At 45.5% G+C, this 14,922-nt stretch overlaps 1 protein-coding gene across 3 annotated transcripts in view; it reads left to right on the top strand.

Moving 5' to 3' along the window:
- The window catches only part of RGS12 (regulator of G protein signaling 12), a 146,193-nt gene that overhangs the window by 74,039 nt on the left and 57,232 nt on the right, over positions 1-14,922 (top strand). For 2 of the 3 annotated variants that reach the window (XM_040419172.1, XM_040419173.1), the window contains one exon: positions 12,193-12,214. In XM_040419172.1, the coding sequence (XP_040275106.1) occupies positions 12,193-12,214 (22 nt within the window). Of the gene's footprint in view, positions 1-4,467; positions 4,669-12,192; positions 12,215-14,922 lie in introns of those variants that run through there. The other variant, XM_040419174.1, reaches the window with a different exon arrangement.

The raw sequence follows: 14,922 nt of genomic DNA, 5'->3' as shown, positions 1-14,922 counted from the left end.
TGCTTATGTTAACAACCCCATTGAATTGTTTGGGGAAATCGCACAAAAAAACTGACATGCTGTGGATTTTAAAAATTCCACACGGCAGGTCAATATCCGTACGTAAAAAATACGCAAACTGTGCGTGCGATTTGGCAAATCTTTAATTCATTTGCGGGTACTGTATTACGTTGTAGTTTTTCAACACTAAAATCCTTGTGGCAAAACTTCCCGTAATCCGCATTGTGTGCAGTTAGCCTTAGGCCCCCTGCACACGAACATGTGCACCCCGTGGTCGTGGGGGCAGCCGCAGCGGATCGCGGACCCATTCACTTTAATGGGTCCGCGATCCGGCCGTTCAGCAAAAAGATAGGACATGTTCTATCTTTTTGCTGAACGGAAGTACGGGACAAAACCCCATGGAAGCACTCCGTAGGGTTCCGTTCCGCATTTCCGGATTTGCAGACCCATTCAAGTGAATGGGTCCGCATCCGTAATGCCCACGGAACGGCACCCGTGTATTGCGGATCCGCAAATGCGTTCATGTGCAGGGGACCTTAGTGGTTTTTGATGTGGTTTAATCCATTTGGCTTGGTTTCCATGCAGCTGCTGCAAGGGGAGTAGTGTGCCACGTGGTGCTGCTAGTCCACAGCAGTTGGCCTGAATTGCCGCAATTGCGTTTTTATTATATATATTTTTTTGTATGTGCTTCCCTTGTGTTTCCTGAGAAACCATGGCAAACTGCTGCAGTTTTGCAGCTCCACATGACATACTACTGCCTCGCAGCCGCTTCCTGGGCTCCCGGACTAAGAAAAGAGAGCCAATAAAGTCCGAGACACATGGGGGTACACTGGGGTCCCAATTATAGCCATGGACATTAAACACAACTTGGGCTTCGTTCATACCTCCGTTTGAAGATCCTGCAGGCTTTTCGACAGAGATCAGCCTGTCGGATCCTCTACTTCACCGCTGGATCCCCATTGACTGCAATGAGGTAGATTTCTGGCATAAATACTGGGTTTTAGCTGGAATTTCCACCGGATCAGGAAGCCAGATCTCCAAAACGGAGATGTGAACACAGCCTTAAAGGAGTTGTCTGGTTTCTCATTTTGATGACCTATCCCCAGGAGTGCTGCATTCTCTCCATGCCGGTGATCGGCAGTGTGCTGGGAGTTGGACCTCCCTCGATTTGGATGTTGATGGCCTATTCTGAGGATTGGTCCATCAATATATTAAACCCGGACAACCCATTTACCTTCCCCACCTCTTATGTAAAATCTCTGCCATTAGCCAATATCTAGAGAACACTGAAGGTGCATTTCCATGCACCGACTGAGGCAGGCAATTATCGGGAAGAGACCATTCCTTCCTGATAATTGCCTGCTTGTCAATGGAGATGAGAGCTGCATTTACGAGAAGCAATCCCCTCCACTGTATGGGGACATGTATTTACATGTGCAGAATATCTGGAACTAACGTTCCTCTGAACGCTCGTTCCCGACAATCTGCCCGACTAAATGTGCTGCCGATGAACGAGCGAAACGCTGGCACGTCAATCATCGTTTCTGGGCAGTAGATCTAAACAGCGATCTGCTGCCCAGAAACAATGCAGCTATATGGGGACGAGGGATCGGTATATTGACCACTTTTCCTCATACTGTAGAGGTGATCGCTGCATGTAAATGTGCAGTCTCCTCCACTGAACGAGCAGATGACTGTCAGGATAATTGACCGTCTATTATGCGGTGTAAATCCGCCTTTAGACTATTTAGTCATAAAATGTTATTTTTCTACCGCTGGGTAAATGCTGAGGCATGAAGAGCAGATAACTTGTGAGATCACGTGGATGCAGAGGTCATGTGTCCTGTAAAGTCTCTGACAGGAAGACGAGGGATTTGTTAATTAGATAATTAGCGGGCAATTCAGTACTAGACTTTACATTCCGCGCTGTATATATGTGTATTGTACCAGGGCTTGCACCGGCCACAGCAGATATCTGGTGGCTGGAAGTTGTCAACCCAATCACCTCCACGTTTGGCAGAATTTAAAAAATTGCAGAAAAAAAATCATCAAAAAGGGAGTTTTGCAACTATACCCCCCTCCCCCAATGGCCTTGCGTGTCTTGTAGGTATTTGCCTACCCAATGAGCTGTCATATTACAGCAGCGGTCTATTCTAATTCGATGAGATTTCTAAGATCAGCTGAACAAGTGTGCGCGCTGAACGGGAATGAGGAGCGATCATTGCGTGCTCTGTCACTACGTGTGAAAGGACCCTTAGGGCTCATGCACACGACCATTGTTGGCCGATGTCCGTATTGCGACCCACAAACAGCTGGTCGGCAATATACCGGGCACCAGTTGTGTGCGCTCTGTATCACGGATGCAGACCCGTTCACTTGAATGGGTCCGCGATCTGAGAGATACAGTGCAGAGGCATGGAGCGGAGGGACACGGAAGCACTATGGAGTGTTTCTGTGGCATTTCGGACGGATCACGGACCCATTCAAGTTAAATGGCTCTGCATCTGCCTGCGCCAGCCACGTGCAATTTGCAGTCCCCAATGTACGGGATGGGCGGCACATTCGTGTGCTTGAGCCCTTAGGGTGCTGACACATGTTTTTCCAAAAATTTTTTTAATGCAAAACCAGGAGTGGATTGAAATAGTGGAGCAGTTGTATCTGCCCTTAAAGAGGACCTGTCCCCTCTCCTGACAATCGTGTTTTAATATCTCCATGCATTCCCCATATAATAACAATTCTGGAGCATCTATTCTTATGGCTCTATGTTGTGCCGTTCCTTTATTGTTTGCACTATACATTGTGACTGAATTGCTAGCAGTCTGCAGTAAGGCTAGGTCTACACGACGACATTTATCGCGCGACAGATAGGGCGCAGTGTCGCGCGACAATTTTTATAATGGCAGTCTATGGTGTCGCACTGCAACATGCTGCTACTGCGACGCAACAGTCGCAAAAAATCCATCTCGAATGGATTTTCTGCGACTGTTACGTCTTAGTCGCAGCATGTTGCAGTGCGACACCATAGACCTGCCATTATAAAAATTGTCGCGCGACATTAGTGCAACAAAATGTCGTGCGACAAATGTCGTTGTGTAGACCTAGCCTAAGGGTACAGAGGGGCGGTAACAAGTTGGGGGTGTGTACCTGCACAGTCTGAAAATGGCAGCACTGATTGGATAGGGGGAGTCTGTGCAGGGACACACCCCCAACTGGTTACCGCCCCTCTGTACCCTTACTGCAGACTGCTAGCAATTCATTCATAACGTATAGTGCAAACAATAAAGGAACGGCACAACATAGAGCCGTAAGAATAGATGCTCCAGAATTGTTATTACTTGGGGAATGCATGAAGCTATTAAAACCAGCATGTCAGGAGATGGGACAGGTCCTCTTTAATACTTTCTCTCCTCCGGTGATTTTTGGCTTCAAAAACCCTGAACGTGCTTCGGTCCCCATAGATAACAACAGATTACCGCACCAATGCCTAATTCACCAGGTATTTGGTCCGTCTGCCCCGACGATATTGTAGACTACTGGGCTTCACAGGTGGTTTACCTAAATTGTGCATTACGCATTTGCTGTATTGGTGGACATCAAAGCCATTTGATAAGATGGGACATTCCTCTGGTCCTGTAGAATGTGTCTGCCCGTACACTGACCGCATCTCCTTACAATGATTATCCACACTTTCTAAGTCCATGAATGTTTGCCTATGCTAATAGTTGTGTGTGTGCTGTGCTGGTTTGTTTTTGTCTTGTTTTGGTGGAATCAGCATGGGGTTATGTTGCCCTTTTTAATTAGCACAATGCTCCAACACAATGAATGACTCTAGGGTACTGGAGGAACAATCCTACACGTGGAGTCCTCTTCCAGAATGACATTGAGGAGGCCGGACCATGGATTAAGTGTATTGTGGTTTGGGTGACTGGGGGTGTTATGTCTATGGTTAGAAGTTATCAGAACTTTATATTGTATTTGTGCTCCTGTGTGTTGAGAGGAACCAGAAGGTGGAGCCCTGTGGGGGATCAGTGAAGCCATGCAATGAGATTGGAGGGGAGGATCACTTATTTAGGTTTTCTTTAAAATGCCATTCTAGGGTTTTTTTAAATATAAAATATAAGTTGGACGACCCCTTTAAAGGTTGGATGGATTGTCCGTTTCCGGATGAAGGGTAGAGGCCTGTGAGACCTCTTCCATCTCCTGACACATCCGTTTTAGGTAACTACTTGCATTACCCATGTAATAACAGTTCTGGAACATCTGTTCTTATAACCTATTATGTGCCGTTCATTTATTATTCCTTCTAGAAGCTTTACCCAAATGTGGGCCCTGAATTGGGTGGTTGTACATGTTTGTTCTGCTGTCGGCCACCTGTGAACGTATATTTGTGTCATCCAATTATGATCTGCTCACGCTTGACGTTCCTGCCTGTATACACACATCTCGGGGGAACGGCCGTCCTCCCCAGACGGGAAGGTTTACAATTCCCACTTGCCAAAGCGGTGAGTAATCGAGCAGTTTAGCAGATTCCATGGCATGTAGAGGCAGCGAACACGCTCGTCCTTCCTCCCTCTTCGTTATGGCCGTACCCTGGAGAAGCTATAGTCTAACATGCCGCGATTGAAGAAAGGAATTTGGAGAAAACAAACTTTTGACCTTATCGATAAGGTGAAGGGGCGACTGTGTCATTGGTTTTTGTATGTGGGGGGTGAATGGGGATGTCCGTATGAGCTCTTTATTACACCTCTGTATACCTCCAATTTCATGTGGAGGCATGCAGAGGTTTTTTGTGGTCAGAAGAAACCAGAAAGAGTTGAAGCATACTACTTCAGACTCCATATGTTTGGAAGTATGCCTCCACACTCATGGGACACAGCTTCATGTGGCATTGTGCCCTACCGCTTGCACTCGGCTCTAATGTGGCAGCACATTTTAATCCATGCGTGTCCTTCTAAGTTGTCCAGGATGGTGGTAGTGGTCACAACAAGGCCAATAGCCTCAATTATAAGGAGGAGAATGGCAGTCTATGCAACTGTTGACCTATCGTACTAGTTGAACCTTGATTTACGTATTGTATGTAGATCCTTTATAGTTTTATGTAATTGCATATGGCACAACTGCTGCCCAAGACCTTCCAGCAAGAGCTAGAACTTGTCCGCAAATTGGTAAATGGAATTTTCCATCCTAAACTGGAACTTGTATGAACCTTGAGAAGCATGTTAGATCCTATTGTAACGCACGTCAACCCTATAATTACCAGTGATCTAATTGCTATGTTTTATCGATGATCAACCAGCTTGTACAATCTTTAGTACCTGTATTTGCTACAATGGTGCGTAGACAACGTACTGATGGACTATGATGGAAGTCCATGATCTCCCTCCTGTGGTGAATCTTCAACATTTCCATTCACCGACTGCGGCAGGCAATTATCTGGAAGAGACCATTCCATCCTGATAATTGCCTTCTCGTCAGTGGAGATGAGAGCTGCATTTACGGGCAGCAATCCCCTTCACGGTATGGGGACATGGATTTACATGTGCAGAATATTGGAGTATGCATGGACAGATGTAGGGTCTCCTGTGCAAGACCAGGGGATGGGATTCTGATGGGACCAACCAAGCCAGATGACTGTGACAAAGAGGGGCTTGAATGGAGCCGTGGTCAGGTATATGCTGCCACTCTATTCATAAGCTGGTATAACCCTTTAATAAGTTTCTCTCAAGAATTCCCCGGTAATTGAGTATCTTGGCTGACTGGGGTAAGGCCAAGCACGGCAGCACTGATCTTGCCAAACACCACGTCTAGATGCAGCCACTGTGGTTTCCAAGGCCCTGTTTATGGTGATAGGTCTTCTTTACCACGTCTTTTGATCTTGACATCATCTTTCTGTTGACCAGTATATTACATATGCCTTCCATTTGACTTTGGCTTTTGGTTGCTCCACCAGCTGCTTGTAGCGTTGAGCTTCCTGTCTCAGTTGATGACCCTACATAAAACACAGGAGAAGCTCATGCACAAGTAATTACATCAGCAGGCAACAGTCATTTGGTTCCCCATCCATTAAAGCCAGCAAATGCCTTCTAAAAATGGCCAAATGGTTGTAAGTGGGCCTACGACCATCTGAGAGTGCCAAGAACTGCCGTTATAGTATTGCTGGGGTTAGCATGTGTAGGAAGGAGTAGTCACACCTGAGGTGACAAATGGCTCAACATGCCTAGGGAATGGGGCAAATGATAAATGCTGGTGGCTTCTCGGCCTTGTCATTTATCCAAAGTGCATCATTAATCACGTCCACCCTGTGAGAAGCTGATGATTTCCATAATGGAGGCCTGTCTATTGAATTCTTACTAGAAGACAGATCACACGGGTCATGGGGTCAAGAAAGGAGCGCTGAGGTTGTCAAATATATGCACAATATGTCTTTGAGAGCGGGGTAAAACTAAAATATGGGGTCGGCATTAGTTTCCACAGGGTTGTCACCTAGCTTTCTGCATGGTAAGGCTGTCTCCACACATTGTGGGTTCTTTCTGAATTTAGGCACATTCTGCCAGCAATGCCCCCCTCCCTCTTCTCATAGATTTGAGGGGTTGGTTGCGACCACTAGTTCTGTACTCCACCATAGCGACACCTCTGCCTTTCTACCTCTTCTCAGCCGTGACCCTCCAGCAGGATGGTGGATAGATGCCAGTTTTGTGCCAGGCCTCCAACAGTTTATACATTTCTCTGAGTCACGAGCATGTACAGGTTGTGTTTTTTGTTAGTATACTACTGTAAGCTGTGAATCATGCGTCTGAAAGTTAGAATATTGCACAATTAATCCGGCCCCGGGACTATGTAGGCATGAGCAAACAGGACGATCACTCATTCCTTCACACTACCAAACACCGAGTCCAACTTAAAGGTAAAACATATTCTAAAAAGGATTATGTACCTTTTTAGTAGCTATCACTGAAGTAACAAAGACTAGTATCTATTGCTCCAGCTATGGAATATATAGAGTTAAAATGTTGGTCCTGAGGTGCCTGCAACTGAGGAAGGGTGTAGCACTATTTCTTTACATGCATATTAATAATTTCTCACCAGGCGTGTTACCTGTGACTCTATCACAGCAGGAAATCCCAGCAATGATCTAAAACACCAGTCCGACAGCTGAGTTACAGTACCTCCAGACAGTCCGCTGCACTGCTTCTGCCTCAGTCTCTGTATGTGAGGCCAGAGGAATTGTCTCTGGCCTCTGATCTAGTTACCATCTTGATTTATAAGGGAAGCTGCACTGTAGGTGTTCAGTTTTTAAAGTGGGTTATCTCGTGTATCATTTTCCTACCAAAAGTCCTGAAATGTTAATACTGGTTTTAAAGTAATTTCCAGTATTTATAGAATAAATTATTTTTTTTCTTCTGTGAATTCCCCCCCCCACTTGGTGCTGCTAATCTGTACTGCCAAGGGTGACCTCTGTGCAAAATCAGCTTCCTTCCACCTCTGGCAGCTGATAATACAGTCTCTTCTTCTTAATTCCCCCTGTAGATGCAGTCTACTGAACTTCACTGCCATGCTACTGCAAGGGCTCAGGTCCTTCCTATAAAGGCAATACAACTCGTTCTTCTGACAGCTCTCGCTCCCGATCCCCCCCCCTCATATAGACGACTGCATGACCCGGCCAACTAAGCAGGTGTTCTCATTAGAAAGAGGAGGAGGAAGCCCCTGCCGGATTCATCTAGTAGTGACTTATCTCCCCAAAAAGGATCGAGCAATTGAAATCCAACCTGCCTGATCGTAATCTCCTGCAGTATATGCCATCAAGGGGGAAGTCGGTAGGCCACCATACACTTTAGATGGTGTGCCGGTCCAGCATGTTTTCGTCAGCAGATATCTTAAATGTATGGTCCGCTTTAAGTAAAATGTTTTTTTTTTTTTTTTTTCCTGCTCATTAAAACCAGATGGCGACAAACATCCATTTTTACTAGTCTTTTTTTATTTTATTTTATGAATCTGATCTGTTCTTAAAGGGGGTTTCTGAGATATTTTTATTGATGACCTATCCTCAAGATAGGTCATCTGTATCAGATCGGCGTTGGTCCGACACCTGGCACCCCCGCTGATCAGCTAGTTGAAGACAAGGCCGCGTTCCGTGCCATCTCAGCCTTCATTGTTTACCTGCCCGTCGTCATTCCTATACACTTGTATAGGAACAAGCGGCCCCATAGAAATGAATGGGACAGGGGCATGTAGTTGCACCTGCTCACTGCTGCAGTGTCAACAGCGAGCAGGTAAACAATGAAGGGAGGGCTCCGCTCGCACAGAGCATAGCCTTCTCTTCAACCAGCTGATCGACAGGGGTGCTGGGTGTTTGACCCCCGCCAAATTTAGAAAACCCCTTTAACAGCATTCAAAGATTCTTTACAGCAGCCACCATGGATACAATAGATGGAGGGGACCTTATGGACTTCTATGGGGACGTTTTCTAGACGCTCTCTGTGACCTGTGCAGAGATCAGGAGGGAGTAGATAAGCTGTGATATCACCTCTTGTGAGTGATGGATCCTGTGTAATCTATATAGAGTTGACATCTGTCATTCTAATCTGCCTGTAATGATAATGAGATGACTGTTAAGAACTGATCTGTAGCTTAGTGGCCAGTGTGAAAACGTCTGACTTTTTTTTGTTAAAAAGTAAAGAAAATTAAAAGTAACCACCTAAACGTCTTTAATAGGTCATTTTCTGATGACACATTCCCATTAAGACCCTTTTACACTGGCCCAGGATCAGAACAATTATGGGAACCAACATTTGTGAGGACACTCAAACTCTTGGGACCTGGACAATCCCTGGTCATCAGTGCACTGCATGTTGTTTGTACCTCTTGGGATAAGGAGCAGATGTTTTCCTCAAGATGTTTACCTTCCAAGTTATACAACCTCCTAATCAGCCTTGAAATCCTTGGAGCAGCCTTGAAGGAATGTAAATAGTTTCTTCAATTAATAGACCTTCTTAAGTGTCTTGTACACAACATTTTGTTGGGTACAAGAGGGTAGTTTCACACGTGGCAGAATTGCACACAGCCAAACTTACATTTAGCAGCAGAGTGGATGAGAGTCTGGCAGATCTCCTCTGTCTGCAGTGTGGACTTTAAAGGGTTTGTCCACTTTACGGATATTGATGACCTCTTTTCAGAATAGGTCATCAATATCAGATCCATGGAGGTCCGACCAGCTGTTAGAAGGGACCACGGCACTTGTGCGAGTGCTGCGTCCTTTTCAATGTTGGCCTACCTATGACTATGAAGCCAGACTTTGGCCGATGCGGTAAGGTCTTGTGGCCACCAGCGATCCATGCTCCTCAGAGGAACACGTCAATATTTCAAAATGTCCATACTCTTCAGAGAAGGTGGAGCCCTTCTGAGTACCTGGCTTTGCACAACACACCGCATCCGGGTGTCATGTCGCTGAGTTTGTCTTGTTGCCTGATAATCGTGTAACTATTATAATTAATCACCATCATATTCTTATTAGTTGGCCTTGACCTTTTTTAATGTAATTTCCTGAAGTGATATCAGCTGGGAATATTCTTGGGTAAACAGCCTATGCGCTGGCATGGGCGACTTCACTATATTTACGTGAAACATGCAGAACCGTGTGCACGGACCTTTTAGGGATAAAGTAAGGACCCGTAGGTGCTCCGTGTGCCACTTCTATGGCGCATTCATTTTTATATTTCTAGAAGAGAATGCCTCTGCATGTGATGGACTGGTGCCATTAATTATATATAGTCCTGGATAATCACTCCTCCAATTATATTGATCAGATAATTAATCTCAAGTAGTGGGAAAACTACCTTTGATCGCCCGGCTGAATGGCCACCGGTCTCCATTGTTGATGGCCAGTGACGTTGTGGGAGGTCAGGATGATACTGGAAGGGTCCAGTCTTTGCCAGTATAGAAGCTTATACATGGTCATCCACGTCAGATAAATGCTAGCTGATTTCGGCAGGCCCAGCTCACCATGTGTATGGGGTCCTCCTGACGCTTCTCCAGTGTAAGGGGAGATGAGGATTGGGCATGTTGGATTTCAGCTGTCCCATCCATATTGTTCTTGGGGAGATAAGCCACTGCCAGAGGCGGGGGAGCTGCGCCTGGTGGTGGACGGGCCCCGGGAAACCCGGGGTCCTCCAGCCACAACTCTCCCCAGCTCCATTCTCTTTGTAGGTGCAGGTCCCAGAGGCTATCCTAGCGATATTCCCCCCCATTGTCTAAGATGGGATAACCCCTTTAAGTACGAAGTCTCGCCATTCGATTCTACAGTTTGAAAACCATTTTAAAACTGCAATCCGAAGTTGACTTCAGCCTATCTACTTCAGTCTACTTCAGATCGCTGTTTTAAAATAGTTTTCAAGTTGTAATACCGAAGTTCTTCACCGAAGTCTCGCGAGACTTGGGACTTAATAAATTTCAGCTCCGCGAAGCCCATACATTTGAATGCTTTACGAACTTTTGAATGAAGCAACTTTTGGATATACAATCCGAAGCGCGCTTCGTTCAACCCTATTCGTCACGTGCCTTAGGGGGCATTCACAGGGCTGTATCCTTTTTGTGGTCTGCAAATTGCGGATCCGCAAAACACAGATACCAGCCATTTGCGTTCCCTATTTTGTGGATCAGCACTTCCTGTCCTTTCTTAGAAATGCCTATTCTTTTCCGCCAAATGAAAGTTGTTTTTTTTTTGTTTTTTGTTTTCTGCGGGGCGGCGTTATGGACGTGCGAATGCGGACAGCGCATGGTGTGATATCTGCATCTTTTGCAGCCCCGTTGAAATGAAAGGGTCTGCATCCGATCTACAAAAAAACGTGGAACGGATGCGGGCCGAAACTACGCCACGCACACGGCTTGTTTGAATCACAGACCCTGTATGACGGCACACAGGCTCGCTACAGGTCCGTATTAGGGATCCATAGGGCCTCCATGTGGTGCTATATCATCCCTTTTCTTGGCCTACCAGCATTTATAGAGCAGGCATCCTCAACCTGCGGCCCTCCAGCTGTTGTAAAACTGCAACTCCCACAATGCCCTGCTGTAGGCTGTTCGGGCATGCTGGGAGTTGTAGTTTTGCAACAGCTGGAGGGCCGCAGTTTGAGCATGCCTGACGTAGAGTACTGTGCCCCAGGGATGTATCTGTGCAAAGCCGATCTGTGATATGGCTGTGTGCATGAGCCCTTAAAGGGGGGGTTTCCAGGTCTCCTATGTTGATGGACTATCCTCAGGACAGATCATCAATATTTGATTGGCACCCACACCGATCAGCTGTTTGAAGAGGCCGTGGTGCTCCGTTAAGCGCCACAGCTCAGTCCCATTGAAGTGAATGGACCTGAGCTGCAATACCAAGCAGAGCCACTATACAATGGCTGGCGCTGTGCTTGGTACGCTGCAAGGAGGCTGAGGCACTCACTGGAGCATCGCAGCCTCTTCATACAGCTGAACAGGGGTGTCGGGCGTCAGACCCCAACCAATCACATATTGATGACCTATCAGGAGGGTAGTCCATTAATATAGACGACCTGGAAATCCCCTCTAATTGTCATCTGTTACCTGAACTCCTACAATGCATTACGTTCTCGAAATAAGCAGCTTTGAGTGTGACTGGAGAAGAAAACGTAGGCGATAAATAAAGCAGTGCGACATTGCAGCGCACATGTGAGGGTCTGCTCGACCTATCCACGGTGCATTGGGCGATATGTGTTTTTTCCCTTCCAGTAAAGTTGGGTTTACTTTGTATTCTGGCGTACGACCGCTCCCTCTACAGAATATCCGCTTATGCAAATGATCCGGGGAGTATTTTTATCTCGTCCCTGATTAGTGTTTTTATGCGAAAGCAGCATAATTTTTTCTATATTTTTTTTTTTTTTTCCTCTATCAACTGACTGAAATTCTGATTATCCGAGGAGGAGTTTGTCGCTCGGTTGCTCCTGGCAGGAGGGTGGAGCAGAGCTGCAGTTCAGATGGATGTGCTGAGCTAGAACTGTAGCACCATATAGCCTGCAGTCCCGACTTGACGGATATTCACCATTTTCAATTCTGTATTTTATTACAATTTTATTTTATTTTTTTCTATTTTTTTTCCCTGTAGTATAATGCATTTAAATTTTTCGGTACTGTAATGCGGTTTCGCACACACTCATGTCTCTCTCTTCTTCTCCGCAGGCCGCCACAGTCTCAGATGGAGGTAAGACCCATTTCTACTTCTATAAGAGAATGAACTTTCTTGCCCTGTGTGAAACCACTGGTAATTCATTATAACGTGGCGACAAACTCTGCTCTGCTACATCTGCCTTATCCTGACCAGTTTTGTCAGAAGTGCTGAGCGCATCTGTCACGGGGTGCTAGGCGATGGAGCACTCCTCGTCCTCGCCTGTGTTTGCAGCCTGTACAAGTTGGAACGGGTTCTTTTACGTGTCTTTGCTCGGTTGCTGTCTTTTAGTTTACTGAGAAAGTCGGGTTATTAATGCCATGGAGACACCTTGTCCTCGGTCTCCATCGCCTCCAGCGCAATCCTCTGCGTGTGAGGGCAGGCTGGTTGTCAGACACTACTCCGCATAGTCCTCTGTTGTTCGCCAGTCATGTTGTCTCTACAGCTGTGTTCTCCTCGCCCTCGGGTTCACTCAATAAATGCCTGGCAACTACGTGGTTAATGCAGGAGGTTCTGGGTTTATGCCTCTCTTCAGTTCAGGTGATTTTATGAGTCTCCGTAATAGGTGCCGCACTTGTATTGTGAATGACCCCCCCTCCAAATAGTTCTAGGGACCTGACCCATAAAAAAAAATGCTATGGGCTCCGACTGACCACTGCCAATTGTTTGGGTGCCCTAAGGTAGACTACAACCTAATGATGGTAGTCAGGGATCGGCAACCTCCGGCACTCCAGCTGTTCTGAAACTACAACTCCCAGCGTGCTCCGTTCACTTCTATGGGAGTTAGAAGAACAGCCAAGCATGTTTGCATGCTGGGAGTTGTAGTTTCACAGCAGCTGGAGCGCCCAAAGTTGCCGATCTCTCTGCGGTAGATTATAGATGAATTACGGTATCCAAAAAACTGCGGTCAGTGTTTGTAACCGGATATGTCCTAATATAATCCAGTATATAGTACTGTACCTGCCGATAATCTGCTATATGGGAGCGCATTTAATATGCCGGCCCCTTTGAGATGAGCGGCGGCACCATATGTGGTCTAACGCTGATCTCCCTATTATAAAAAAGCTTTATTATATGTGTGTGTGTGTGTATATATATATATATATATATATATATATATATATATTACACATTTCTGCTGCTTTCCATAATAAATTACACTAATTATTACTATAATTGGGCTTGGTTCATCAGATCCTGGCAAGATCCTCTTAATGTAGAACCAGTTCCCCTGTAAGAATAGCCCAGACACTACTCCCTGCTACAAGTCAATGGGCGCTGGTGGTATCCCATGGGTGACAATCCAGCTATGCACCCTCTACATTAATGAAATGTTTCTCCATACAGTAGGAAAATGGTCTGTACACAAAAATGTACAAAATATATCAAATTATATGTATAATATATAATTTTAAAAAAATTAACTCTAAATATTTTTATTTATATATTTAATAATATTATATATATATATATATTTTTTTTTCACTAAAAATAATCAAGGAATTTACAGAGTTCTTAAATTTACCCCAAATGCTTTAAAGGACAATATATTTTACAGAAGATAAAGGTTATTAAAAAGTATTAGTTTTCCAGTATACTTTCTGTATCGATTCCTTGCACTTTATTTTAAGATCTGTGCTTGCTGTCACCCAAAAATAAAAATCAAGAAATTTTATGAAGCTCTTAAGAATGCTTTAAAAGGACCCTCCGTTGTCAGCAGATAAAGGTAATCCGTTCCTCCCTGGTACTTTGTGTATTAAGGCCTGTGTTACTCCGACAGATTATCCGTCCACTCGGACCAGTTGGGGTGTATAGCAAAAGATCTGTGTGTGTGTAAATGGCCATCTGACCAATGATTGGTCAGAAAATCTGTCAGATACTCTATTGGTGTAATACAGGCCTTATTCCTTGCACTTTAAGATCTCTGCTTGCTGTTATTCAAATGGAGCCAATCTGTCCTGGTCATGTGATGGACACACAGGTGCGGTTACGGTTACAGTCCCGTGCGCCTATCACATAATCGGGACAGATTTTTATCCCCGAGGAGCACACAATGAAGGCTTCTGCCGAATGACAGCAAGCGGAGGAATTGATATAGAGAGTATAGTGGGATATTGTATAACACTTCATTGCCGCCAGACAGCGCAGCAGGAATATATTGACGTGCAGTGGACTTCGGGGATGATTTGGACGGCACAGGTCTTCCTCCTGACCGGAGGCGCAGTCTTGTTATGAGTTCTCGTCTGTCTCAAGGATTTCTATTCAGCCTTGAAAAACAATTTGGTGGAACAGTTCAGCGCGTCGAATTATAATGCCGAGCACATCCTCGCTCTCCCCACGCGCTTAAAGTTCTATGTCAAGTATTTTATTGTTTAATTTTAGTGCGGGATTTCCCCCCCAAACATAGCATAGAAGTTACACAGTCGTGTGCAGAAGTTTGAACACCTCTGGTAAAAATGGGTTAACAAGATCCCTTGCTGGGAACAGACTGGGCATCTGTCAGCAGTTTTGTCCCTATGACACCGGCTGACCTGTTACATGTGCTCTTGGCAGCTGAAGGCATCTGTGTTGGTGCCATGTTCATATGTGTCCTCATTGCTGAGAAAAATTATGTTTTTATTATATGCAAATGAGACTCAAGGAGCAACGGGGGCGTTACCATTACACCTAGAGGCTCTTCTCTCTCTGCAACTGCTGCGTCCTCTGCACTCTAATTGGGCCAGGCGGTGTAAACGTCATCACAC

This window comes from Bufo bufo, chromosome 2 (assembly GCF_905171765.1).
Source record: "Bufo bufo chromosome 2, aBufBuf1.1, whole genome shotgun sequence".
In the NCBI taxonomy this organism is placed as follows: Eukaryota; Metazoa; Chordata; class Amphibia; order Anura; family Bufonidae; genus Bufo; species Bufo bufo.
Note: the sequence above shows the minus strand (reverse complement) of the source record. Positions and strands in the feature narration are given on the sequence as shown.